This window comes from Kogia breviceps, chromosome 18, assembly GCF_026419965.1.
Source record: "Kogia breviceps isolate mKogBre1 chromosome 18, mKogBre1 haplotype 1, whole genome shotgun sequence".
Lineage (NCBI taxonomy): Eukaryota > Metazoa > Chordata > Mammalia > Artiodactyla > Physeteridae > Kogia > Kogia breviceps.
Window position 1 is genome coordinate 43941791 of NC_081327.1, and position 27975 is coordinate 43969765.

At 45.2% G+C, this 27975-nt stretch overlaps 1 protein-coding gene across 2 annotated transcripts; it reads left to right on the forward strand.

Moving 5' to 3' along the window:
- Positions 1 to 885: 885 nt before the first annotated feature.
- On the forward strand, positions 886 to 27850 carry PMFBP1 (polyamine modulated factor 1 binding protein 1). 2 transcript variants are annotated; one of them, XM_067018220.1, is made up of 18 exons: positions 886 to 954; positions 4340 to 4561; positions 8133 to 8303; positions 9271 to 9381; positions 12133 to 12259; positions 12357 to 12514; positions 14235 to 14475; positions 16873 to 17062; positions 17227 to 17380; positions 18091 to 18258; positions 18522 to 18659; positions 20729 to 20893; positions 21431 to 21598; positions 21902 to 22069; positions 22892 to 22995; positions 23530 to 23604; positions 25824 to 26062; positions 26600 to 27850. In XM_067018220.1, the coding sequence occupies exons 1-18, from the start codon at positions 940 to 942 to the stop codon at positions 26614 to 26616; spliced, it is 2631 nt and encodes an 876-aa protein (XP_066874321.1). In that variant the 5' UTR covers positions 886 to 939; the 3' UTR covers positions 26617 to 27850. The 2 variants fall into 2 exon arrangements, with proteins under 2 accessions (XP_066874321.1, XP_066874320.1); XM_067018219.1 differs by lacking the exons at positions 886 to 954; positions 4340 to 4561; positions 8133 to 8303; positions 9271 to 9381 and having other exon boundaries at positions 12020 to 12259; positions 18519 to 18659; positions 26600 to 27830.
- The last annotated feature ends 125 nt before the right edge of the window (positions 27851 to 27975 follow it).

Genomic DNA, 27975 nt, shown 5'->3' on the forward strand with positions numbered 1-27975 from the left:
TCTCCGCCTCCTGTTTCCCAGCATTCCAGAAAGCTATTTCCCCAAGAGTTTGTCCTTTTATCTGGGCTTTTTTTTTTTTTCGGTACGCGGACCTCTCACTGCCGTGCCCCTCCCCACCCCCGTCGCGGAGCACAGGCTCCAGACGCACAGGCCCAGTGGTCATGGCCCACGGGCCCAGTCTCTCTGCGGCATGCGGGATCCTCCCGGACCGGGGCACGAACCCATGTCCCCTGCATTGGCAGGTGGACTCCCAACAACTGCGCCACCAGGGAAGCCCCCTATCTGGGCATTTTTAATAATCAAGTTTAGTGCAAGAACCATAACCAGAAATTCATTCCCTTCCAGGTCAATTGTGTTATCTTTATACATGAAGACAAAACATAAGCATATTATCGAGTGTATCTTTATACTACTCTCTAGGTTCTTTATATGAACGTTTTTTCTTCTGACCTACATAATAGGAATGGTAGATCTAAATAGTAGGAAGGAACGATGGTTTTTTTCCTTCTTTTAAATCCTTCCCATAGAGTGAAAGTGCAAAGTGATGTTTAATTGTGAATAGAGTGAAATGTTTAATAAGTGCTCTGGAGATGAAAAGATAAATGGATGGATAGATGGATGTGAATGGTTGAACAAATGAAAAAAACCAAAGACTGAATGCCTGCTTGGTGACAATCTAAAACCTTTCTGTATATTCGATCTCAATTACAGAATAAGAAGCAAGTGTCAGCATTTGAGGAGTCACACATGAAGTCTGAGCCCAATAAACAGTGTCATGTGAGGCAACTCCAAGAACTCAAGAAAAAGTTGCTGGCCCTTCAGCAAGAACTGGAGTTTCGCACAGAGGAGCTGCAGACTTCTTACAGTTCCCTCCTGCAGTATCAGTCCATCCTGGAGAAGGAGACTTCCGACCTGGTTATTCTCCACCATCACTGCAAGATGAAAGAAGATGAGGTATAGATAAAGTAACTATGGAAATGTCCCATATGCCCATGTACCTACAGAAATCAGGCCAAAGCTACTAGAAAGCAAGCATTGGACTTAGAGAAGAGCTTCACAACATCTTGAGCAGGTTTTATCAACTTTCCCTCTTTAATTCTTGATTTTTTTTTGAAGCTGAACAGAGGGAACTAAACAGAATGGCATAACTGGGTGAAAGCTCCAGTATTAATGCACATGGGGTATGTGGTATGTGTGTACATGTGTGGGAGTGTGTGTGTGCATGCACATATATGTGTATGGTGTGCATGTAGGTTTATCATCTCCATTCTATTACCATGGCAATTTAAATGCAAAAGACTCTGGGTCTCTGAGGGTTATGAAGGAGGTATAAGGTCCATTAAATCAATCATTTTTAGAAAAATCAGGTTTTGGTCATATATAAATTCCTGGCACTTGCACAGTTGATAAGATAACCAGACACTGAGTCTGAGTCAATCACTGACAGTACCAGATCAGTCATTTTTTTCAGGCTGGAGTTTTAGATCACGTAGACTTAGCTTAAGTACATTCTGGACATTCATTTCTATTCATGTCTGAGGATAGTATTTTTTTTTTAACCAGAGAGTATCATCCTCGTAGAATCCCAAGTAAATTCCAAAGACCAAAGCCATAGAACTAAAATCAGTTGGAAAGTGATAGCACTGGCAGTAGTAAAACCATGGGTTCAAAGGAATGGGACAGGGACTTCCCTGGTGGCGCAGTGGCTAAGAATCTGCCTGCCGATGCAGAGGACACAGGTTCGAGCTCTGGTCTGGGAAGATCCCACATGCTGTGGAGCAATTAAGCCCATGCACCACAACTATTAAGCCTGCGCTCTAGAGCCCACGAGCTCTAACTACTGAGCCATAACTACTGAGCCTGCATGCCACAACTACTGAAGCCCACGCACCTAGAGCCTCTGCTCCGCCAACAAGAGAAGCCACCACAATGAGAAGCCCTCACAGCACAACGAAGAGCAGCCCCTGCTCGCCACAACTAGAGAAAGCCCGTGCGCGGCAACAAAGACCCAACGCAGCCAAAAATAAATAAATACATTTATTTTTTTAAAAAAGGGGGGGAATGGGACAGGCAGCCTCCTCTGGCATTTTCTTCCTCTGCCTTTAAAGATAAAATTCCAAGGGCTATCTTGAATGGTGCTGTTTTAAGAACTAACTCCAGGGGTTTTATGAAAGGCCTTAAAGAACATGGAATTTTTTTAAAGGAAATATTACGGCCAATAAGAATTTGCTGAAAAGGACTGGGAGAGAAAGGAACAAAGAAAGTTTATCCTACATAATATAATCTGGGACAAAGCCTGTGAGCATAAACCATGGTTTAATAAAGCTAATGCAGGGCTGTGTTAAAACTGTCTGGTTCATCTTAACTTAAACAAGAGTCCAGCCTAGATAAAGTGACCCTGAATTAGTTGGGATTCTATTTGGCTGCATATAACAGAAAACCCCATAGTAATAGTGTCTTAAATAAGATAGTTTATTTCTATGACATATAAAAGGAGGTCGGAGAGAGGTAGTCTAGGACTGTTACAGTAACTACATGTGTCATCAGGTACATAAGGTTCTGTCTTTCAGCACCACCATCATCAGCCCAAGGGTTCCATTTTCTAGGTCACCTAAGACAGCTGCTGGAGCTCCAACCATCACATCTTCATTCCAAATAATCAGGTGGGAGGTGGGGTGGGGAGAGAAAGGCACACTCCTCCCTTTTAAGGACACTTTCCAGAAGCCGCACACAACACTTTCACTTATCTACCATTGGCAAGAAATAGTCACATGGCTACAGCTAGTTCTTAGGAAGTCAAGGAAATGCAGTGTTTTAGTGAGGCTCACTATTGTCCCAAATAAAGTCAAGGTGTGGGATTCGGCAAGCAGCAGTCACTGAGACAGAGCCCCAAATGGGAAAACTTTGGAAAAATTACTTTAGGCATTCTGCCAAGTTCCCCCAATATTTTGTTCACAGAAGTATCAAACTTCTGTCTAATGTTGGGTTTCCCAACAACAGATCTTAAGACAAGGAGATGAATATAAGTACTAGTTGATTCAGGAGGTGATCCCAGGAAGCATGGTGGGAGAATAGGGAAGTGAGTCAAACAAAGGTGGGAAGCCCATAAAGAAAATCACTATTAAGAAGATCACTGCTATGGGAAACTGGGGTTCAATCCCTCTGGAGAACTCTGGGAGATAATGTAGAACGCACCTCAGATTGATCCCAGCCAACCACCCGAGTCACTGGTTGATGGCTGCACCTGAGGGTAGTAAACTCCCCAGTACTTGTCACTTGCCTTGTCTTGCTCCTCTGCTTGAGTGGACTCCTGGGGCCAGAGCAACGCTCAGGCAGAGAGTTGAAGATGCTTATGGTTGGAATGGGGTTAGCATGCAGAGTGATGGTGAATGTCAAGGGGATGTGAGCTTCCGTTATAAATGTTTGAATATAAAATATTCCTTGCCTCGTTTCCTTACCAAAGAAACACCTCAAACGAAGTGATCTTTTCCCAAGACGAATCTCAGATGACAGGCAGCAAATATATTAGCTTAGACCAGTAAAATGTGTTCTGTCTGAATTCTACTGAACAAGTTGAACCCAAAGGAAGCCTTCCTGATGACCCTCCTGCCCTTAACTTTTTCAACACATATAATTCAAGCTGTATAGTTTAGCTCACTTAACAGTTGTTTGCTAATTTTAAATCATATCTCTCCCCGATTTGTAAGAGTTTGTAAATTCTTTGAGGGAGGAGCCTATATTATATAGGTATACGTACCCCTAAGCACCCAAAACAGTGCTCATGAGCATTCAATAAATATCTGTCAGTTGGTTGACTAATTCATTGATCAGGAAGAAAAAGAACCTAAATAACGATGCTGCAAATCCCAGAGGAACTTCGGGTCATGTTTCCCCACTGTCTCTAGGGAACTTTGCTGACATGGGTCTGTGTGCACGGTGGGCTCCACATTTTCTAAATTAGACCTCTAGAGAATACATAGGAAAGAAAGAATACTGGCATTTTAAGCCCTTAAAAAATGGAGCTATACATTCATTCTTATTAATCAGCTAACAAGTCTTTATTGAATTAACTACATACCAGACAGAATGGGAAATAGATATGGTCCCTGCCTTTAAGAAGTTTACCGTCTAAACAGGACAAATTGTTTTTAAAAAATTTCTAATCATTAACATTCTGATTTTATGTATTGTAGTTTTTAGATCTGAGCTGGGCCTATTCTTTGCATCTGGGTTTCTAGTTAAGATATGAGACTCCTCTGCATGTGGTCTTATAGCAATATCCTTTCCTCATTAGATGCTTCCATGGGTTCAGTGTTGTTGTTTTTTCCTACACCAACAGGTGATTCTCTATGAGGAGGAAATGGGAAATCATAATGAGAACACAGGGGAGAAGCTCCGTTTGGCCCAGGAGCAACTCGCCTTGGCCAGGGACAAAATCATCTCCCTAGAAAGGAGCTTAAACCTCTACAGGGATAAATACCAGACTTCCCTGAGCAACATCGAGTTACTGGAGTGCCAAGTGAAGATGTTGGAGGGGGAACTCAGCAGGATCATCGGTCAGGTAGGACTTAAACCAGACCACTCAGACCAGGAGCTCCCAGGTGGTCCCTGTAACAGTCCCAGCCTCTCTGCCAGAAACCCAAACCTTCAACCAGTTGTCATTCCTTCCCTTGAATTTTGTAGCCCTCAGCTTTGAACTTCCAGCCTTCACATCTCCTGTAAGATTGCTCCTTAGGAATTTTAAGGCTCCTTAATTAATTTAAGGAGCCACCACTTCAAATAAGGCAGAAAGTGAATTACCAAATGAGCTCTCAAATCTTCCATGTTGCCATGGGGGTCCGGCAGGGGGCTATTCCAGGTCACAGGACTCATGGAAACCATAGCTTCAGGATCAAATAGAAGGAGAAAGCCACAAAACATAGCAAAGAAGTGACTGAACTTGTTTTTTTTTCTTTCAATTGCTTTTTAAAATTACACAAGTAATACAACAATATAGGCTCTCTAGACAGAATTATGGAGATTAAATGTAAAAGTCCACCTTCAGCCTTCTCCACCCCACTCTTACCTCCTAGGCAATCACTCGAAATGTTCTGGCAATCTTCCCCATCTTATTGCTATGTAAAAATTTAGTGTTTTCTTTTTACATAAATGAGTCATTTTATAAATATGGTTCTACACTTTGCTTTTTAAATGTATATCTTGATGATTTCTTCTAGTTACTACCTTGTATTCTGTAGTATGACTGTACCTTGTACCATATACTGACCTGTTTGTCTACTAAAAACAAGCTGTAAATGAACATCCTTATCTCTACGGTGTTAATTCCTGAAGTGGGATTTTGCTGGGTCAAAGGAAATGCTTATTTTTAATGTTTAAAGATACTTCTAAATTGAACACCAAAAAGGTTCTCAGTTTACACTTTTACCAACAATAATTTCCCTACACTCACAGGGTATGTTTTCAGTCTTTTTAAGTTGTGCTAAACTGATGGATGGGGAAAAAAATAGATTTTCTCATTTTCTCAATTTTTATTTCCTTTAGTTCTAATAGCTGTGGGTTGGGTTCCCCAGAAAGCAGACTCTGAGACAGATTGGTATGCAGGACGTTTTTAGAGAAAGCTCTTGGCATTAACACCTGTGAAGGGGAACGAAGCAGGGTTGGGCAGTTGGAGAAGCTGGGCTCTGATGGTCCCAGCAAAGGCCTCAGCCAACCTCATGGGGAGCTCTGGGGCTGGAAGGACCTTTAGAGCAATTCTAAATTGGGGAGAAGGGAGCTGGCCTTTATAGCTCCATGTTGATCAGTGACTGGATGTGAGCTGTCTTCCTAGGAAGAGACATGACCTTGGGCAAAAGTTTTCTTCAGCCCAGGCAATCCCCAAAAGGGCTGACAGCTGAGGCTATCTTAGGGCATCACCCCCAGCAGCTGGAGGAGTAAGTCCTTCACTGCTGAAGGGGGTCTGGGAGGCCCATCACAGCGCCCACCTTGTGAATGAACTAGTGAGCCTGTTCATAAGTGTATCGGTCCTGTGGATTTCTGTTTTACGAATTGCTTTTAAATCCTTAACCAATTTTTTATTGGGTTGTTAGTCTTTTTTGTGTTGACTTATAGGAGGTTCTTAATATATTACAGGTAATAATGCTTCATTATATGTTATAAATATTTTCTCCCAGTTTGTAACTTTTCATTTTCTCTTATTAATGGTATTTTTCAACATACAAAACTTCTTAATTTTTATGAAGTTAAATCTCTTAGCTCTTCTTTATAGATTCTAGGTTTTGTGTCTTGTTTAGGAAGGCCTTCACTACCCCCAAAATTGCAAAAGTTTATCTTATATTGTCTTTTAGCGCTTTTTAAAAAATTATTTATTTTATTTATTTATTTTTAGCTGCTTTGGGTCTTCATTGCTGCGCGTGGGCTTTTCTCTAGTTGTGGTGAGCAGGGGCTACTCTTCGTTGCGGTGTGCGGGCTTCTCACTGCGGTGGCTTCCCTTGTTGCAGAGCACAGGTTCTAGGTGCACGGGCCTCAGTAGTTGTGGCATGTGGGCTCAGTAGTTGTGGCACGTGGGCTTAGTTGCTCCACAGCACGTGGGATCTTCCTGGACCAGGGCTCAAACCCGTGTCCCCTGCGTTGGTAGGCGGATTCTTAACCACTGCGCCACCAGGGAAGCCCTAGCACTTTTATAACTTTGTATTTTTATGTTTTTAGCTTTAGTCCACCTGGAATATACATATATATATATAATGCACACACACATATATATATTTTTTATATATACATAATGAGAGTATCATCTTACTGTTTCTTAACTTTTATTGTTTTCCATTCCTTTTTCCACATAGACACTGAATTATTTATACACTCATGGGCAGCTTTCATGCTCAGTGAACATGAACTATTTCTAACTTTGCCTGAAAAAGCCCAGTTAGGGAGACAGTTTAATGGATAAAGTATCTACCATCCAAACTAGGACTTTTTGCTCTTTTTTGCCTGTCTGCATCAGTTCACCCCATTATTAGTGCAGACCAGTGAACAAGTAGTAACCTTCATGCATGATTTCAGATGATCTAGAGAAAGACATTTTTTTAAAAAACGCACTTCTAGGAAAACAGCCATATTCATGTTGATGAGAGTGTCAATTGGTATGTTTTCTTTGAAGGACAATCGTGCAATATCAAAGTTTCAAATAGATCCAATTTAAATAGATTATTACTTCTACAAATTTAATCTACATATAAACTAGAATAGGTACTCAAAGATTTATGTGCAAAAATATTCATTTCAGCTTCGTTTTAGAAAGAACTTGGAAGCAACATATATTCCCATCAATAGAAGACTGGATAAACATATTTAAAAGCAATTTAAAAGAGCAAGATAAAAACACATGTACTATCATGGATAAATTTCTAAGGCATCTTGTTGAGAAAAAAAAATGTTTCAAAAAGACAAAATAATATATGTATTGTACAATATTCATTTATATGTATGTAAATGTATAGACAAAGTTCTAGAAGGATATGCACAAATTGTCATCTCTGGAGAATGCAGCAAGTATGGGATTAGAGGTGGTGGTCAAAGAGAAATTTAGACTTGCCTGTAATATTACAATGTTTTAGAAAGATTATATATGTGTGTGTGTGTGTGTGTGTGTGTATTACTCGTGTGGTTTGAAATTAATTTTAAAAGAAGAGTAAGATAGATCCACAAATAGCAATGTGGAAAATATCCTAAATAAATTGCCAAGTGAAAACACAACGTTTAGAATAGTATGCAGAAGACTTTCATTTGGTAGGGGAAGAGTAGGGGGTTATATACGTACACATATACGCATACATAAATATGCATAAATTATCCCCAGAAGTATATACAAAATACTGGTAACACAGACCGTCATGGAAAAGGGGACCTGTGTCATGGAGGGTCAAGACTGACTTTTCAGTGTATTCTCTTGTGAACTCTTTGAACTTTTTACCATGGGTGCACTTAATTTTTTTCTTTTGTTAAGGAAGCTCTGATTCACATATATGAATATAAACTTTTAGAATATAGGTCTAGAGATTTTCCATGCTCATGGCATTCTGAAATTGACTCGAAAATTATGAACAAAATCAACCTGTTATTTTTAAATATCCCAGAAGCCCAAGAACAAGGGTGATCATTCAAAGGTGCATATATACACTTCTCCCTGCATGATTCAGGAGCATCAGGAGACCCTGAAACGACTGTCTGAAGTCTGGCAGAAGGTCTCTGAACAGGATGATCTAATAAAGGAACTTCGAAATAAGCTAGCCTGCAGTTACGCTTTGGTAAGTGTGTCCTTCTAGAACATTTTCCCAAGAGACCCAAAATAAAGCCATGAGGAAAGAAAGGAGGGGAGAAGAGTCACCAAAAGTAATCTCTTTGCCAGTACTCCTCAAATGTCTTACCTATTCATGTCCCTGCCTCTTGTTCATATTCTCCATGGCATGCATCCCCCAACCCACACTAAGTTTGAGATTCTAAAGAGACTTAAAATCTCACACAACAACCAGGGTGTCCATCAGTAGGGAAATAGTTAAAGAGATTAAGAGAAATGATTAAAGAGCTATCCATACTATGGAATAATACACAGCCAAGGAAAAAGATTAAGCAGATCTGTAAGGGCTGCATGGACGATATTTGCGATACACTGTTGAGAAAAAGTTGCAGAATCTTATGTATAGTTCAATCCCACTTTTGTAAAGTCTTTGATCGTAATATAGAAGTACATACTGTAAATTGCCAATAGTGCCCCCTCCCCATTAGTAGAAGTGAGAGAGGGGAGTCTCACTTCTTATTTTCAATGCTTGGGTTCTATTTGAATTATTTTCAACAAACAAGAACAAAACTTTCATTTTTTTTTAATTTTAAAAAACATGTACACATTCACGCACTCTAAAAGAAACCTCCTTCTTTATTTCTTGAACTTTGAATCCTATCTTCTGAGAGATTGAGTACATCTTTCCATCACAGCCTCCAAAGAATCTTCTTCTGCCTCATAAACTGGACTGCACAGAGGATCAAGAGGGAGTCCAAAATGTGGCCATTGATGGACTTGAGACAAATCACTGTCTATGCCTTAGTGAACCTTGATATAAGATTGAGAACATAATTCCTTCTCCTTAGTTTATATAATATGAATTATATAATGCTGCAACAAACTTGGGCTGAAAAAGGAACACCCTGCAAAAATAGCACTAGTAATAAGCCAGCTGCGTTGATCATCCAGCATAACTGACTTGTGCTGGGTTGCAGGTTCTGGAGCGTGAAGAGGCTTTGATAAAATTACAAGCAGACTTTGCTGCCTATACAGCCACCCACCGACATCCCTCTAGCTCCTCAGAAGATTGTGAAGACATCAAAAAGGTGGGAGAACTTTTGCTTATATGTGCCTGGTAGGATTGGGCCGAGTTGGGTTTGATTCTGGGTTCTCCTACTTTTTAAAATTTTTATACTACATTTTATATTTTATTTTATATTTGTGTCACTTTGGTTAGCCCTGCCACAAGGATAGTGTATATAATGTATGCCAAGCCCCCAAGGAGTGTGTCTGGCATGATTAGATCTTGGAATTGAATTTTGGAATTGCACCTGTCTCTTAACTCACATCCAGGCGTACATCTAAACAAGACAGGGGCTCCTTTTGGCTTGCTAGCTTCAAAAGAACCATCCAGCCTTCTAGTTTCTGGCTGGAGTTGAAAAGCAACAAATTTAGGGAAGATTATTAATTCAAATCCACTCCCTTTAAAAAAAAAACTCTTATGTTCTCAAAATTCAAAGCCATCTCAAAAGTTGATTCTAATAATGAATAAGCATTTAAACCATGTAAACAAATCGCACGATTTGACCAACAAATATGACAGTGAAAACTAGGTTAGGGTCCCTTCTAGGAGGTCTGAAGTCAGTCATGCCTGAACTCGAGGTACAAGGCAAAGCCAGCCACATGAGGCCATGCTGATGCTGAAATAGTGGCAAGGCGGAGTGGCAGAGAGTCAACACATCAGCTCTCCAAGGGATCCTCTAGTTGGGGGGTGGAGATGCTTCTTTTTCCAGGACTTTCTGATCCCACAAGGTTTGGATGAACTTTGGAGCTCTTCCTTGTACATCTGTCAATGTTTATTTTAAAAGTCAGTCTCATGTTATTCACATCCTGACCTACAGCAAGATCTCATACACTCCGTGTTTGTTTTCTTTTTGTCTGAGAAATGTCTTTATTTCTCCCTCACTTTTTAATTTTTTACAGTGGTAAAAAACACATAACATTAAATTGACCATCTTAACCATTTTTAAGTATACAGTTAGTTGTGTTAAGTATATTCTCATTGTTGTGCAACAAATCTCTAGAACTTTTTCATCTTACAAAACTGAAATTTTATCTACTAAACACAATTTCTGCCTTAACATTCCATTTTTTAAAATGATACAGACTTCCTCAAGAAACAGAATCCACTTTCACCCACCATCTTGTATATCCTACCCAAAGCCTTCCCATTATGGGACCATTCTATTCAGACCAGAACCACCCACATCACAGTTACTGCCAGCCGTGCTCTCCTCCCTCAGCTGGCCCGGCACACACGGGGCCTTTGAGTCGCGTCACACCCAGGTCAGACGGTGATTGCCCTGCATTTCTCCAGCTGTCCCCCTGTGTCTTCATGCTGCAACCCTCCTTCATTGTCAACTGTGAAATCACGTGACTATCTCCCCAGCACCCCCTGATGCCCAGACAACTAATTGTTCCTCCTTGGCCACATGCACATGTTCCTTCCTGCCTTCTCTGGTTACAGCCCCTTCCCCTCTCCTTCAGGGTAGAAGCCAAAGTTCTTGCTGAGGGACTAAGAGCCCTATGTGATGTGACTGCCCCCTAACCTCCTCACCTCCTCTCCCCATCACTCGCTCCACTCTAACCACATGGTCTCCTCCATGTTCTCCCCCCAGGGCCTTGTCATCAGCTAGCACTGCCCCCTCCCCCATCTGCAGAGCGCATCCCTCAGATACCTCAACATGGTTCGCGCCCTCACCTCCAGCACGTGCCTGCTCAGAGGCCACCTTCTCAGTGAGGCCAACCCATCTGTCCTATTTAAAACTGTAACCCACAGCCTCGCCCCTGCCCGCCCCATACATCTCCATTCCCCTTTTGCTGTTGTTTCTTCCACAGCACTTACCAACTTTTGTTTTCTGTAAGTCACTGCTTTATGCTCTTTGTCTGTCTCATCCCACCAGAAGCTCAGCTCCCTGGGGGGTAAGAATTGGTGTCTGTGTTGTTTGCAGCACCTACAGTGCTGCACACAATGCCTGGCACACAGTAGGTGCCTTATCAATGACACTGAGTGTTGCAGGGAGGAAGAGGTGGCTCCTTTTGTGCACATTCCATTCCGTGTGAGCAGGAGAAGAAGTCTGCCATGTCCTTTCTTTTTTAGCTCTCTTTTTACTTTTTAAAATTGAGATATAATTGACATACCAGAAAACTCACCATTTAAAGTGTACAATCAGAATGGACTTGAGGACACGGGGAGGGGCAAGGGTAAGCTGGGACGAAGTGAGAGAGTAGCATGGACATATATACACTATATATACACTATATATATAGTGTATATATAGTGTATATACACTATATATACATTTACAAATGTAAATCAGATAGCTAGTGGGAAGCAGCCGCATAGCACAGGGAGATCAGCTCTGTGCTTTGTGACCACCTAGAGCAGTGGGAGGGAGGGAGACGCAAGAGGGAGGGGATATGGGGACATATGTATATATATAGCTGATTCACTTTGTTATACAGCAGAAACTAATGAACCATTGTAAAGCAATTATACTCCAATAAAGATGTTTTTAAAAATAAAATAAAATAAAAATAAAGTGTACAATCATTGGTTTTTAGTGTATTCACAAAGTTAGGCAACAGCACCACTAATTCCAGAACATTTTCATCACTCCAAAAAGAAACCCATATCCACGAGCAGTCACCACCCCCCATCCTCCCTCCCCCAAACCCTGGCAACCATTATTGTACTTTCCATCCCTACGGATTTGCCTGTTCTGGACCCTCAGAATTCTATAAAGCTTTCTTCCCCCATGTCCTCACCCTGCCCTCCTCTTCTTCCATCTGCCCAGATACTGAAGCACCTGCAGGAGCAGAAAGACAGCCAGTGCTTGCATGTGGAGGAGTACCAGAACCTCGTGAAGGATTTGCGCATGGAGCTAGAAGCCGTGTCGGAACAGAAGAAAAACACCCTGAAGGGTAAACCGCAGACCAGCGGGCCGCGGCAGAGAGCAGGGAGCCAAGGAAGCCGGAGCCCCGCTCTGAGCAAGAAGCACTCTGTCTTGTTCCTCTGCAGACATGATGAAGCTGGAGCTGGACCTGCACGGGCTGCGGGAAGAGACATCTGCCCACGTGGAGAGGAAGGACAAGGAGGTCGTCATCCTGCAACGGCAACTGCAGGAGCTGCAGGTGCAGTTCACTGAGACCCAGAAGCTTGGTTTGAAGAAAGACAAGGTAAGGCAAGGAGCTCCGTGGTTGGAACTGCCAGCAGGGTCCTGTGAGGCCAGGCCTTGGCAGGGGCGGGTTCCGTGGCCCCGCGCTCGCTGTGATGGCCTGGGGAGCACCCGCACATGCGCAGTGAGACTGCGGTGCTTCAGGCCCAGGGGCAATGCTGAGCTCTTCCTTGGAATTTCTCATGGCACGTAATAAATAAAATATCAGGGGCCTTAATAGAGATGTGGACTCTGTAAGAAAGGGGTTCTTCCCCAGCCCTGCAATAGTGAGTTTGGGACACACTCGTATTATTCCCTTATGCTTTTGTTTATGCCTAAGAGTAGAAAGAAATGCTATAAAATAATATGTAGCCTTATTCACAATTTCATGTGAATTTCAATTTTTTAATTACAAATAACTTACAACTATGCAAACCAGCCAGTTTGAAAATATTAGTGGAACTAACGCCCTAGAAGATCTGTAGTTACCAACGTAAATCAAGCTCCTAGAAAAGCCTAAGAATGGAACCAAGGGCTGAAAGACTCTGAAACCAGCGCAAGTTTTTGTAGTCAGTACTGTTTCAACTCTAAACTTTTTTTTTTTTTTAATTTATTTATTTATTTTTGGCTGTGTTGGGTCTTCGTTTCTGTGCGAGGGCTTTCTCCAGTTGCGGCGAGCCGGGGCCACTCTTCATTGCGGTGCACGGGCCTCTCACCGTCGCGGCCTCTCCTGTCGTGGAGCACAGGCTCCAGATGCGCAGACTCAGTAGTCGTGGCTCACGGGCTTAGTTGCTCCGTGGCATGTGGGATCCTCCCAGACCAGGGCTCGAACCCGTGTCCCCTGCATTAGCAGGCAGATTCTCAACCACTGAGCCACCAGGGAAGCCCTCAACTCTAAACTTTTATCAGAGCTAGTAGAAATAATCCAATTGATTTGAGTCGCTGGTCATTCAAACTTCCTATTTCAAGGTCTGGAGGTGATTCACCAGCCAAAATGGAGGTATTTGGAGAGATGTTGAAGAAGAAGCAAGGAGTCTGGATAAGCAGCTTCAAGTCACTCATATATTCATTCAACAGATAATTTTGAGCTCCTATTATACGCCAAGCACTCTTCTAGGCATGAAGAATATAATAAAACATGTGCCATCCCTATTTTCATGGAGCTTACATTCCAGTCTTTAGAGACAAACAAATAAAACTAATATACAATAAAATGTTATGTACTAATGAATTTCTAAAACAGCTTGGTGGCTGTTTTCCCCAGAGTGGTCGGGGAAGGCCTATTTGATAAGGTGACATTTGGGCAGACATTTGAATGAAGTAAGGGGGCCACCCAGGCCAAAGTCTTGAAGAATATTCCAGGCAGAGACAACATCAAGGGCAAGTGCCCTCAGGTGGGAGTCAGCTCGGAAGCAGAGAGGGTGGGGCGGCCAGAGGTGAGGTCAGACAGGTAGCCAGGTACCAGATCATGAGCATCCCGGGACGTCGTGGTAAGGACTTCAGCCTTTTTCTAAGTGAGATGGACCCAGTAGAGGTTTTGAACAGAGGCATTAACAAGATCTGACTCGCATTTGTAAAAGCCCATCTCTGACTGCTGCAGGCAGGCAGGGAGCCCAGGTGGAGGCTATTGCAACGTCCAGGCAAGAGAAGATGGTGGCTGAAGAGGGCTCAAGACAATCTCTACTGACTTCACCCTGCCGCTGCTCAGGCCTCTATCAGCATTAACACTTTGCTTTCCTCAGCTCCTCCAGGAGAAAGATGAGAGTCTGCACGAGCTAGAGAAGGACCGGGCGCAGGTTAAGAACACCCTCGTAAAAAAGGAGATGGAGTTGGAGAAGCAGCAATGCATGACAAGGGAACTCGAAATTGCCATCCAGGAGGAGAGACAGGATAAGTGCAAGGCCGAGTATGGGCACCTGGGAGCTGAGATCAAGAAGCTGAAGGACTGTCTCGAAGATGCCAAACAGCAGCACAGGCTGGCTGGTGAGGCCCCCGGGCAAGCGCTGTCCCCCCACACTCCAACCCACGGGGCCAGAGCAGCCCCCTCCTTTCCCCAAATGGCCGTGTCCCTCTCCCTCACCATTTTCTCACTCCAGTGTCTTCATGATCTCATCTCATCTCACAGCAGTTAGGACCTCCCTCTAAGCTCCTTCTTTCACCCCAAGCTTATCTTTTCTCTGAAGCCCCCATCACACAGCAGGTGCTCGGGTTGGGAAGGCGGACCGCTGCTCTCACACGCCCACCGTTTTCTCTGCAGCCTCAGCTGAAGGTCCTCTCCTTTCCTCACCACGGAGGGCGCACGGCTCTGTACCTTGCTTCTCTGCACCACATTCCTCTCCACCTTCTCTGGGACCTTTGTCACACCATTCACTTCTTCCTTCCCTGGTTTTTAACACTCTCCTTTTCTGGTGTCCACACACATTCGCTTGCAGTGTGGGTTGTGTCCTTTGCTCCTCTGCCGCAAGTGCTTTCTCAGAGGTCACCAGTAACTTCTTGCCTTGGAAATGGGGTTGCCTTTGAGTGATAAAAATGTCCTGGAATTAGATGTTGATGGTTGCACAACTTTGTGAGTCTACCAGAAACCACTGTACTGTACACTTTAAAAGGATAAATTTTATGTTATGTGAGTGATGTATCAATTTGGAAAAAAAAAGAAGGTCCAAAGCACGTCTTCCTTCCTCGCCCTCCTCTAACTCTCTGGGTGTCCACACTGTTGGTCCCCCGCACCTCAATGGTTGTTTATTAGCTTTGGAGACACAACAGGTCCCTTGTTCGTCCATAAATCTCACCATTGTTTCCTCTTTTCCCTCCTGCCCTGACAGTGGTCACCCATCTCTAAGATTCTGCCCTCTCCTTTCCCTCTACACTCATTCCTTGATGAGCGCCTCGTTCCTTGTAGCTGCATTTCTCCGCAGGTGACTCCAATGCCTAGAGCCCCAGCCCTGACTTGGCACCTGGTCAGTCTTGTCTTTAGAGACTAGCTCCACCTGACCAACCCACCTTCCCCACTAATCCAACATTCCCAAAGCGGAACCTACTCTCTTCCCTATTAAAAAAAATCCTCCTCCCTTCTTCCGGGTGTATAATTATTTCCGTAGTGACACCATCTTTCTTCCAGTATCCCAGGCTGAAAAGAATGGAGACAAAAGTGATATTTATGTAGAAATGATAGGAGAAACTACAGGAAGTGGGGAGATATTTGGTGTAGAGAAACCCCAGTAAGCAACTTACTCCTTCATACCCAGTGCAGGCAAGGATGTGGGCTAAAAGGATATTGTCAGAAGTCTTTCTCCATTCTAACCCATTCCAATTTTCCTAAAGCACTCTTTCCGTTATGGCAGATCCCTGCTCAGGAACCCACTAAATCATGTCTAAACGTTTCTCTCGGGCCTTCAACGTCCTCCAAAACCCCCTCTAGTCCATGCACTTCCTCAGTTCTGTCTCTCACCATTCCTTCCCACTTTCCTTTCCAGTTAAGCTGATGTCTTCCCATCATCTTCCCACATGCCCTCCCCATTCCCTTCACTGTGCCCCCCACCCTGAGAATTCCCTTTCGTCTCCTTCTTCTAAGGCCCAGCTCAGCCTCCGTTCCTCCATTAAGTCCATCTCCAACTGTACTTACCCGCTTTGGTCTTGCTTCCTGAGTTCATGGTCAGTGTGAGTTTAACATTACTGTGTTCTCTATGTCAGGTGAACCAATTACAGCTCCCTCACTAGACTCTAAACTCCGTGAGGGTCAGGATTTGTCCTCAATGACAGGATGAGTCTCAGAAGAGATGCCAAGCAATTTCGACCAATTTGTTTAATTTTAGTCAAGAAGGAGTTCATGGCTGGTGGGTAGTTGAAGACATAACTTATCAGAGCTCCTTAGGAGTGATAATGAAATAGAGAGAGATGAGGACAGATTGGAAATTGAAGTAAGTCACAGAATGAAGGAACAGACTTGGGTTTTTTTTTGGCTACATTGGGTCTTCATTGCTTCACGCAGGCTTTCTCTAGTTGCGGCGATGGGGGGGCTTCTCTTCATTGTGGTACGCAGGCTTCTCATTGCAGTGGCTTCTCTTGTTGTGAAGCACACGCTCTAGGTGCGCGGGCTTCAGTAGTTGTGGCATGCAGGCTCAGTAGTTGTGACTCGCAGGCTCTAGAGCTCGGGCTCAGTAGTTGTGGCACGCGGGCTTAGTTGCTCCACGGCATGTGGGATCTCCCCGGACCAGGGCTCAAACCTGTGTCCCCTTCATCAGCAGGCAGATTCTTAACCACTGCGCCACCAGGGAAGCCCCAAGGAACAGACTTTTTAACTGGTCTCATCTGAGAGTCCGATCTTCACACATACTCCCTTCACACATGGACATCCCCCGGGTTATCTCCTGTCTTCTGCAGCTCAGCAAGCAGCCCAATATAGAGAAGAGGCCATTCTGGCAAAGGGTAACCTGGAGGATTGCCATAGGAAACTGCAAAGCTGCATTTGCCTAGAGAAGCAGAAGGCAGAGACCATCCAGGAGCTCCAGAGAAAACTTCAGAAGCCGCCGAAGGATTCCCTAATGGCTGAGGAGGAACTCGCACCCAGCAGGTACCACAGGTTCCCCTCCAGACAGAGGCTCTGTCCCTCGTAAGCCAGTTGGGACCCTGTGGGCTGCTGCCCAGGAGTTGGGTAGCAAGCCCCGGGCAGCCAGCCCGCAGTCCACCGACATGGACCCTGAAGTCCATCCACCTGTTTTTGCCACTTTGCTTTAGGAAACGGATAGAGGAGCTGACATCAGAATTATCTGAGTTCTCGAAAAAACTTGAAATTTCAGAGAAGGAAAAGGAGCAGCTTCAGAAGACAGTGACTGAGCAGGATGTAAAACTGAATGACCTGCTAGATCGTATAAATCACATTCAACACCAGGTATGGAGGGCAAGTAGGCAGCCAGCTCAAGCATTTGCTCTGTGTCAGATTAAATGCATTGCTCTTGGGAATTCCCTGGCGGTCCAGTGGTTAGGACTCCGGGCTCTCACTGCAAAGGGTCTGGGGTCAATCCCTGGTCGGGGAACTAAGATCCCACAAGCCGAGTGGTGTGGTCAAAAAAAAAAAAAAAATTGCATTGCTCTTTATTTGGGAAGATGCCACCACCAATCCATTACAAACTACTTGTCCAAAATTTGTTTTAGAATGCTAAGCCAGCCAGTCAGCTCCAGTTCCCACAACCAATAATAAGCATATTCAAGGGCTAAGCTTAAAAACAGTCAAAGGACAGTATTATTTCTTTTTCTAGGACTCAAAAGCTATCCTTCTCAGTCGATTTAAAGTTTTTTAACTTTGAATTATTCCTTTTGTGCTTTTCTAAGATTTTTTTAAAATTTATTCAAAGAGTATTTTATGTGGAAAGACTTGGTAAGTGGGACCTGGATCTATAAATAAAATAAGTTGGTATTTCTAATTGAACAAAGAAAAACTGTTGCTGAAGCTAAGAGGAAACTTTTTTATTAAACACGCTAAATAACCAAGAAGTTGTCCTCATGTTTATTTCAGCCATCCCTGTGCACAATTGTCTGGGCTGGGGTTTTTCTCCCCAAAAATATGGTGCCTGACTTTCAGCCCCGTGTTTGTTTTCTCAGAACAGGAAGCAAGCCTCCTCCAAATGCAGTCTAGAAGGACAGCTTCAGGAGGAAACCAGGTTGCTGGAGGAGAAACGGGAGCAGTTGAAAAAGAGTAAAGAGCAGGAGAAGCTCCTGGAGCAAGAGCTCGAGATATTGCGACAGGAAGTAAAAAAGAAAGAAAAGATGGTGAGGAGAATCTGGGAAGCCTCGGGATTCAGAATCCAGGGCCGGACCTGAGCCCAGCTGGGCCTGGTGGGATACAGAGGCTGAGGGCGCCCAGACTTCAGGAGAGAAGGGAGGGAGGGTGAGAAAGACAAGTGAGGAGAGGAGAGAAGGCCTGAGATACACGGGGTGCAAAGTGGAGCTGTGCGTGATGGCAGAGTAGGGGCTGCTGCAGGAGTCTGAGATAACACCTCTGTCTGGGCTTTGTTTCCTTAATCGGGGAGCAGTCAAAGGAGAATTTGAGAAAGTTGGAGGAGGAAAATGATAATCTCAAATCACAGTTAAAGCAATGTTCTGCACAACTGGATTCCTCTCTCTGCAAACAAAACAGCACCCAGCAAATCAACCAGGAGCTGACTCGTAAGGTGAGTAGACAGAAACCCCAAGGGGGTGGGAAATTTGAACCCTATGACCCTTGACCTGAAGTTGGCACCTAGCTCTCCTCCATCACAGAAATGCCACTAACTGCCCAGCCCATGTGCATTCTGGGGCACCGGAGCCCCCACTTCCCTCCTGAAGTGTCACCCACTTGTTGGCCGAGAAGTATTTCTTCCACGTGTAGAAGGTCTTATTTAATATCTGGTGGAGCCCCAAACCATCTGGGCTTCGGCATCAAGTCTTCCAGAGTTGCATTTTAGACCAGAGTTGAGTGAGTCCATTGTTTGGGGCAATTTGCTAGGGAACACTTCCAAAAACAGTCCCAGAACACAAAAATGGGACAAAAGGGGACATGGTTACATTTCATTACACGAATAAAGACAGAAGGAGTAAATGGCATCTAATGTATGTGAGGCACATACAGTGCTCACATTCAGTCATCATTTATTGACTGTCTACTTACGTCCTTGGCACGCCCTCCATCTGCTGGTTTACAGAGGAGAGAAAGGCTGAGGCTCAGACTGACTGATTGGTAAGTGATGGGATGGAGCAGTATTTGAACCTGGATCATCTGGCTCTTACTCCTAACCTCTTTTCCCTTCATCATGAATGGCAGTACTTGCCCCAAATGAATCCATTCCATACTTCTGGACAAGAAAAAAACACAGCATCTTGATTAGGTAGTCTCGTGAATTATAAATGAGAGACCAAGCAGCTCTGATTCCTGCATAATAAAGAGTTCATCTTAAAATACTGTGACCATTCTAAGTGTAAGAATAGCACTATGCAATAGAACTCTCTGTGATGATGGAAAAGTTCTAAATTAGAGTTACCTGATACTGTACGCACTAGCCACATATGGCTATTGAGTGCTCGAAATATGGCTTAGTATGACTAAGGAACTGAATTTATAAGTTTAATTTTAGTTTTATTGAAATGTAAATAGTCTCATGTGGCTAGTGGCTGCCATATTAAACAGCAGAGGTCTGAGGCACTGATGTTTCTGGAGTTTTGTCACTCAGAGATATAAATCTCTCCTCTAGTGTGATCCAGAGTTGAGGTCTGAATCACTCAAATCCCCAAGGAACTGCTTTCAATACAAGGAATACTGCCTAAGTATTTAATATAGGCCTGTTATCACATTTGCCAAAAGAAAGGTAGTTATGTAAATGTGCAACTAGAAGCACTAATTTCAGAATTCCTTTGATGGGAATCCAGAGGCTGGAGGAGTTTATGTGTGTGTAAGCATGTTCAATTTTTTTTAAAGCATGCCCCACATATAACAGACTTTTTGAATCAATGGAAACAGCCGTTAGAAAGAGGCTTAGTTTTGCATTCTAAACTGCATTTCCTTTCATCAGTAGTCCATATTTCAGTGTTAAACACTCTGTCAGAACTATATGTCCAATTCATCCCTAGTATTGCCCAATGCACTATTTCATTCAGTCCAAATAAATCATTTAGTATATTTAGTGAGCACCTATTATATGCCATGCTCTGAGCTACAGGTAGTGGGGATACAGCAATGAAGAAAGCACACACAGTCCTGCTTTCATGGTGCATCAAGTCTAGTGGGTTATGTCAGGAGTTGAGGCATAATGCATATCACTGAAACGTTGCATCATATTTCCTAACCTAGAACTGGATTCCGGGTTAATACTAATACTAACCCTAATCCTCACCATGAGGCAGTTAATTAACAGAAACCATCCAGTTACAAATGTAGGACCCATGCTTGGCTGGCACGCATCAAAGGCTGCGGAGTCTGTGAGAGGGACTTTTCGTGTATTTGACACATCATGGCCCAGTACTTCCAGTACTCCTTGTATTGGGAGGACATGCTATCTAGAAAGGAAGTGTAGGGAGAGGGGTGCAGAAGAACCTGGAAAGGCAGCTCTTCCTCCTCCAACAGTGAGGGGAAGTGGGCATTATCACAGGCTACTGGGCAGGCAGTTAGTGCAGAGAGGAGAGAGCCCAGTGCCTGCCCATCTGCTGTGGACGCAGAGAATGCCTCTCTGGCCATGAACCTTGACAGTGATGTTCCCCCTCCCTAAAGATAACCCTTCAGAAGGAGACCGTGGTGAGTCTGCAGATTCAGCTGGACAAGGCTGCGGCGAAAGAGAAGCAATACCTCCAGACCACGGTCAGTAAAGAAGTCTATGAGGAGGTATGCCGGAAGTCAGCCTCCTGCCAAAACGACCTAACACAGGCCCTGGATAAGGTGGGCTACACCCTCTCATCTCCAGGGCTGTTTAATATCCAAGTTATCCCAGCAGCATGAAAGGTGAAGGAGTCAATTTCCTGCATGACTGGCTGTCACCAAGGCCATCTGCAAACCCTTGCATCAGCTGGGATGTCTGTCCAGAGAAGGCCTGCTTCTCTTTATTGAGCCTTTGGGGAAGAGGGGGATAGAGGCCAAATCTAACACGTCTTTCTGCCCATGGGTGACCCGGGGGCAAGGTTTTCCCAAGACCTGGAGTTTTCAGGGAAATTCGTGCCCCATCCCTGTGTGCTCATCATGCCTGGCTGATGGAAACAGGAGAGGGGCAGGGGAGATGCAGAAGACCGCCCGTTGTCACTTCTCACCCCTCCCTGGGACTCCAGGCGAGGTGAGCAGGACCAGGGGTGTCTGTGCCGCCCTGGGCAGAAGAGAGTAGGGGCTGTGGGACTGGTGGAACCGTTCTCCATTCAGGACTCAGCAGAGAGGCCCAAGCGCAATGACAGCCGTTCTCCCCCCAACCCTTTGTCTTTACCAAAGCTCAATCATTCGACCTCAGAGACACAGAGTCTTCACCGAAGTCTGACACAGGCCCAAGACAGGAAGATTCAGCTGGAAGAGGAAGTCATCGCTTACGAGGAGAGAATGAAAAAGCTCAATGTGGAGTTAAAAAAACTGCAGGGCTTCCAGGAGCAGAGTGAGCTAGAGGTGAGGAGCGGCCGGGGGCTCCGGCTGCCGTCCTGCCCAGGGCCCCAAGGTCTCCTCTCGCCCCACAGCTGTGTACTTCGCACTGAGCCGTTCCCTTCAGCTCACAGGTGCCCGCCCTTTTGCTGGGCTCTGGGAGCCTCAGGCAGGCGGCAACTATCAGAGCAGGGGCGCCCTCTGCTGGCCGCTGGAAGTAAAACTCCCTCATGAACCTCCCAGAGAAAGCGCCCTCCCGCCTTGTCGTGGGTCCTCCAGGGTCAGGGTGGCAAGCCGGGGTCTTCCTCCTCACTGTGCGCTACCGAGCAGGTGCAGGCCTTCGACAAAAAGCTGGAGGACATGAGCAAGCAGGTGCTGCAGTGGCAGACGCAGCACCAGAGCGACCTCAAGATGCTGGCCGCTAAAGAGGAGCAGCTCAGGGCACTCCAGGAGGAAATGCGCGCCCTGAGAGAGAACCTCCTCGAGGACGAGAGGGAGGTGGGCACTGCTCAACTCTGGTCGCTTCCTGCCCCTCCCCCCAGAACATCCCACGACCGCCTGGATGACAGACACCCTTTGGTGGGGGTGGGGGTGCCTGGGAGCAAGGAAAGGACACCCCCCCCTCTATTCAGTACAAAACGGGGTCTGGGTGTTCCAGGCCCACAACGGCTGTCTCGACCCAACCATCTCCCCGTGACTTTGTTGATAGAGATATTGAACAGAGCAAAGGTCCCAGTCCAGAGGACAGAGAGTGCCATCTCCATGTCAGGTACACCAGCAGCCCTGACTTAGATAATGCACTGCTCAGTCATCCTCCAGAGGCCCTCCTGACACTTTCAATTACCCTGCGGTAGAATCGGCTAAGAGCTCTTTGGGCATGCCCAGCTCTCTGAGCAGTGAAGTTTGTAGCAGGAGGCTCCCGGATATCCTTGGGGCGGCCACAGGGCCTTTGCCCAAATTAGAAAAAAAGTCCTCCCTTTTCACCAGATATTTTTTCTTTCATCTATTTTTTAAAAGGCTTAACATATTGCTATTTTAGAATAGGTCACTTTGCTACCTTTGGCCTGAAAATCATTATTATAAATGTACAAACCTACTTTGTCTCTACTATAAGTGGTGTCTGCTCACAGATGTCACCTTTGTGATAATGCACTGCTGGAGGTGGAGGCCTGCAATGGCAATTCCAACTCTGGCCTCAGGGTTGGACAGCAGAGTCAATGTTTCTTCTCCCAGGAAGAGAGGAGACCTGTTTTGGGAGAAGGGAGGCGACAGACCTGTGCTCCCACCCCCTTACTATCTCATTTACTTCTTGTACCGAAGTCCTGTTGCCTGCCCCAGCGGTCTGCGCCCAAAGATACCTGCAGGCTCCACCGAGAGAATGATCAGATGATGTCCAACATGGAGCAATGGGCAAAAGAGCAGAAGTAAGTGAGGAAGAAAACAGTAAGGCAGCGTTCCAAGGGCTGGAATCACACGTGTGCCAGAGAGTAGCGTCACACACACACACACACACACACACACACACACACACACACACACACACAGCCCTCCAGGGAAACGGATCCAGTCTCAGCCCATACCCAAATGTTGGGAATAAGATGAAGGCGCTGCAACCCTTCAGGCAGGTTCAGGAAGCCCCGCCCACTTGGAAATGGAGCAGCTTCCAGACAGAAGGGATGTTCCTGGGGGTCACATTTCCTTTTCCCAGCCTGGTGTCGGGCTTCACTGCCTGGATCCCCTGAACTCACCTGGGATCGCAGTGATTTTGCATGGGACTGTAGAGAGTCCTCTTAATTGCCAGCTGCTAAGAGGGCTGCAGCTCCGGGGACTGGGGGATGAGCGGGGGATCTGGGCGCAGAAGAGGCCTCTCCAAGAACACCCAATGTCCTTTTCAGCCAGCTCATGCTCTTGGCTCACAGGGGTCTGGGAACTCTTTTCTTCTGTGAACTTTATTACAGGATCACCAATGAGAAACTAGGAAAGAAGCTCCGTGAACAGGTCAAATATATCGCCAAGCTGACTGGTGAAAAGGAGTAAGTGATCCCACGCCCCCCTGGCTGGAGCTTGGGCCCCAGGGAGAGGAGCCAGCCAGGAACCAGGGCTGGCTTTTTCACTGGATATGTGGAGAAAGACCCCGAGTCCCGAATCTGCGTCTGTGTGACCTTGGGCATACCACTTGACCTCTTTGGGCCTTAGTCCCCGCACCAACAATAAAATAGGGGGTTAATAGTCTCTATGTCCCTCTCCACTGTCACCTTCCAGAGTTCTCAGAAGTCAGAATGCTGAGAAGGAAACAGGAACTGAAAAGCAGACCATATTAGTTAGGGTAGTGGCTAAGCTGTGGTAACAGAGAGCTCTCCAAGCAAAGGGACGTAGAACATAGAAGGAACATCTCTATGAGGTGAGCAGTCAAGGCTGGTGGGGTCCTTCTGTCCCATGTGGTCATTTGGGTCCATCTACCTGCAGCCTTGGTTCACCCTCATGGTCAAAGCTGGGTCAGCATAGAGTGTGGTACGGGAGGAGTGTTAGAAGTTTGGGAACAGAGGCAAAAGTATGGATACATGCATACATACATACATACATACATACATACATCCGTACGGATGTCTGAAACTGAGACTTCAGAGGGGGCATAGTAACAGGTAATGACAAGCTCCAGGGCAGTGTTTCCCAACCTTTTGTCAGGGAACACTTAGAAAATGACCACCTTTGTTTGGCACACTGGGAGGGCCTTGGACGGGGCTGCTTATGGTAAAGGTGACCAACCAGCAGCTGGGCCAAACCCTGCTCCAAGGGCTGAGGTATCGCAGCACACCTGGGAGCCATTCATGCAGCCCCGGTTAGAAAGCTGTGTCCTGAGCTGGGACCGTAGGAAAGCGTCTGGGTTGAGGGAGAGGAAAAGATCACTGGAATAAGGAGGTCAAGGAACTGAGGGGCCAGGGCTTGGATGAAAAGTACAGGATGCTGAAAGCATCAGGGATGCTGACAGGAGTGGACCAGAGAGAGTGGCAGAGAGCCAGGGAATTCGAGGAGCCCACCTCCAGGCCCAGCGGCCCAAGGAGCGTGGCCACAACATGAAGAGCTACAAGGGAAGGGGTGTCTTCACTGCCAGCCAGATTTATACAGAGCAAGAGAGCAAAGAATACGCCCAGAGAAGCAGTTGAGGATGAATTCTCTATTTGATTTCCTCTAGAAAAGATCGTAAAATATTTCACTAGGACAGAAACATTTTCTGAAAGGATTTAACTCAAGGAGAAATTGTCAGAATCTGAAGGTAGCCGGGCACCAGGCTTTTTCTTATGTTGTGCCAAGTTCTGGAAAGTTCTTTGATTTTTCTGTTTGTTTGTTTCACAAAGAACTCATTCTTGAGTTGGCTTGATCCTATTTGAAGGAATACCATCTTTTAATCATAATAACAAGAGCTCAACTAATATTTATTGCTTACTCATGAGGAGCACTGTTCCAAGTGCTTTACACGTGTTAACTTATTTAATCTTCATAAGACCTCACACGTTCAGCGCACGTATAATCCCCATTTAAGGATAAAGAAAGGGAGAAACTCAGGCTACATAATTTGCCCATGGTCTCATGACCAGTAAGTGGCAGAGTCAGAATCCCAACTTGGGAAGCCTGGTTCCAGAGCCCACGGTCACCCACTTCTCTCAACACTGGTTTGGAGAAATAAGGCTGTTAGTATTAACAGTTGCCGTTTATTGAGCCACAGGAGGTATGCTCAGTTACCTTCCCCTCACCTACATTGGAGCTGCCATTTCTCCCATAAAATGGGGACAGGTAACTTGCCCAAGCTCTCAACAGAGCCGGGATCCCCTGTGTTCTCAACCTTTCAGCAAAGGGAGGCAAAAGAACTTGGGCTTTGGCATCAGAACTGGATGTGAGTGTTTCCTAGGCATGGCTGTGAGAAACTGAGGACACGTGATCAGAGTTGTTCTGGCTCTTTGAATCAAATTTCTATCATTTGTCAAACTGGATTTTTATATGAACCCCAGAAGGCAGATCAGACTCGATGGTCCCCATCTAACAAGAAAACTAGCCCAGAGCTGACATGACACAGTGGGTCAGGAGTGCTGATTCTGGGTCCACCCCAACCCCAGGCCTGGGCTTCTTCCCGGGGATGCACATAGGCCTCCATTTCCACAGAACATGTGTGACAGCACCAGCTCTGGAAGGGACTGGGCGTCCACGGAACTGAAGCAGACCAAACACCCACCTGTCCTTCCCTCTCCTTCCCCAGCCACCTCCACAATGTAATGGTCCATCTGCAAAAGGAAAACAAGAAACTAAAGAATGAAATAGAGGAGAAGAAGCTGAAAGCTGGGCCCTCAATGGTAGATACCAAAGGCCTATGCCCAAGCAAAACAGACCCCACATCAAGGGGGAAGGTGTATGGCACTCCGGGCTGGAGGGTGATGACCCAAGATGTAAGCCAAAGAATGGACATCACCAAGTCTGTTGGGATGCCCCACTGCGCAGGTATGTCCACCATGTGGCTTTTGTTACTTACTATGGTGCTGTCTTTCTTACTCCGTTGGGTCAAAAAAAAAAAGCGTATTTTTAAGAGATCACTGGATTGGAAATTCAAATAGGGGAAAAAAACAAATCTTTTGCTTAGCTGTTCTGGACCAGAGATCATTGTTTTCTCCTCTGTAAAGGGGGAGGCAAATGAAATAAGGCTCATCCTGATTTAAGAATCTTTGATGATACCCAAGTGCCTCCTATCTCAGACCTGTCCCTTCCCTTGACCCAGTCCCTTTGGGGAGGCGTGAGGATAAGAAGGCAGAACAGGCATTTTTCTCCTCTAACGTGTTTTGGAAACCTCACAAGAATGCCCTGGTCTCCTGTACAGCCTGGGTCCAAGGCTACCTTTTCTGCCACCTGTAGACTCCATGGTACCCCCAAGGGAAGAAGTCACCTGCAACAGAGCTGCCTGGCCACGAGACTAGTCCTTGAGGAATCACTTCATTCATTTCTCCTCCAATCAAGAATGCCGTTTCCTCCCTGTTCCCTCAGGTTCCTCATGTTGCTAGAATCAGCGCCTTGCCCTGAGCATCATTTCCACGCATCTTTTTCAGAGGACAGTGAGTTCCTATTCCTCTCTCTTGACTTGGATCAGCTCTAACCGGAATATGTCAAGGTCCCAGCCTATTCTGCAAGATGCTAACGTTTTATTGAGTTTTGTCTACTTCCTGCGGCAGAGTGAGCCTTGGAACCATTCCACCATCTCCAGGCCCAAACTCTAAAATAAAGACATGAGCACAGCAGCCTCAGTGAGCTCGTGGCGTCTTGCAGACAATTCTGCCCCCTCAGGTCCCCAGCAATGAGTTCATCCCTATTTTCCCTAAATTCTAAAACATATAGTTCTCTTTGACGTATACAGGGGAGCTGTAATTCCCAAAGCAAGCTTCTGGATTATCTGGATTTGTTTTTAAACCAACAAGAGATAATCAGTTCCTTTTTTATTCCTTCCATCTCTGTCTGGAATTTAAGAAGAAAAAGAAATATCTAAAAACCTCCAAAAGGAAAGTAATCCTGAGACCCAAAAGAGAGGAAGAGAAATAAATGATGCATTTTCCGAAGGCAGGAGGGAGAGATAGCCATCTGCTTTCTCCATGGCTGCCATATTCCTTCTTTTAACAATTCTATTTTTCTCCCCAGCCAGCTCAGTACAAGAAAAATTCCATTATAACAAACTCCAAGGACAGCTAAACTATTTTATTGTGGCTAGAATTTCTATTTGTACATGTCTAGAATTTCTATTTCTAGATGTCTAGAATTTCTATTTCTAGTCTATAGAAAATTGAGTGAAATAGCTAAAGGTAAAGTAAGAGAAAGAAATGAAAGAGCTTGCACTTCTGGAAGAGGGGAAAGGAAAAGTGAAGGAAGAAACCCACTAGTTGATAGCAGTTCTTAAATATCTTGCCTCCCTCCCCAGCCAAACAAAAGCCAAGAAAATTTTCTGCTAATAGCAGCAACGTGTTATATAGGATGCCCCTGCTAGGACTCGGGCAGGGCAAATTCTGGAAATGCAGGGCGAGGCAGGAGTGATGGGCACGTCTGGTGGTTTCTGTTGTGATGCTCATTGTCTGGTTTTTTATGCTCTTTTGACTGTGGTTCCTTCATTTGGTTGAGAATAAGGATACGTCTTCTAGAGAAAACAAAGACTGAAGGGTCTGGTACTAACGAAATGGCTTCCAGTTCTAGCCTGTGGCCCATTTATTCAAGCAAAAGTTCAATGTCATTAAAATCCCCAGTAGTCTGCTGAAAAGGCATTTTGTCTCTTTAATTTACAAGAAGTTTTCATATATGTTGGCCAAAGGGACAATATCTGGGTACTTTGAATGTTGTACTTTTTCCAAAGTTGACTTTCACTTCCTATGGGGTGATTA

Excerpts from the sequence above, each read along its gene's own strand:
- PMFBP1 (XM_067018220.1), top strand. Across the intron at positions 20,894-21,430 it reads TAACACAGGCCCTGGATAAG|CTCAATCATTCGACCTCAGA; the intron begins GTGGGCTACACC and ends TCTTTACCAAAG. Across the intron at positions 22,996-23,529 it reads CAATGGGCAAAAGAGCAGAA|GATCACCAATGAGAAACTAG; the intron begins GTAAGTGAGGAA and ends ACTTTATTACAG.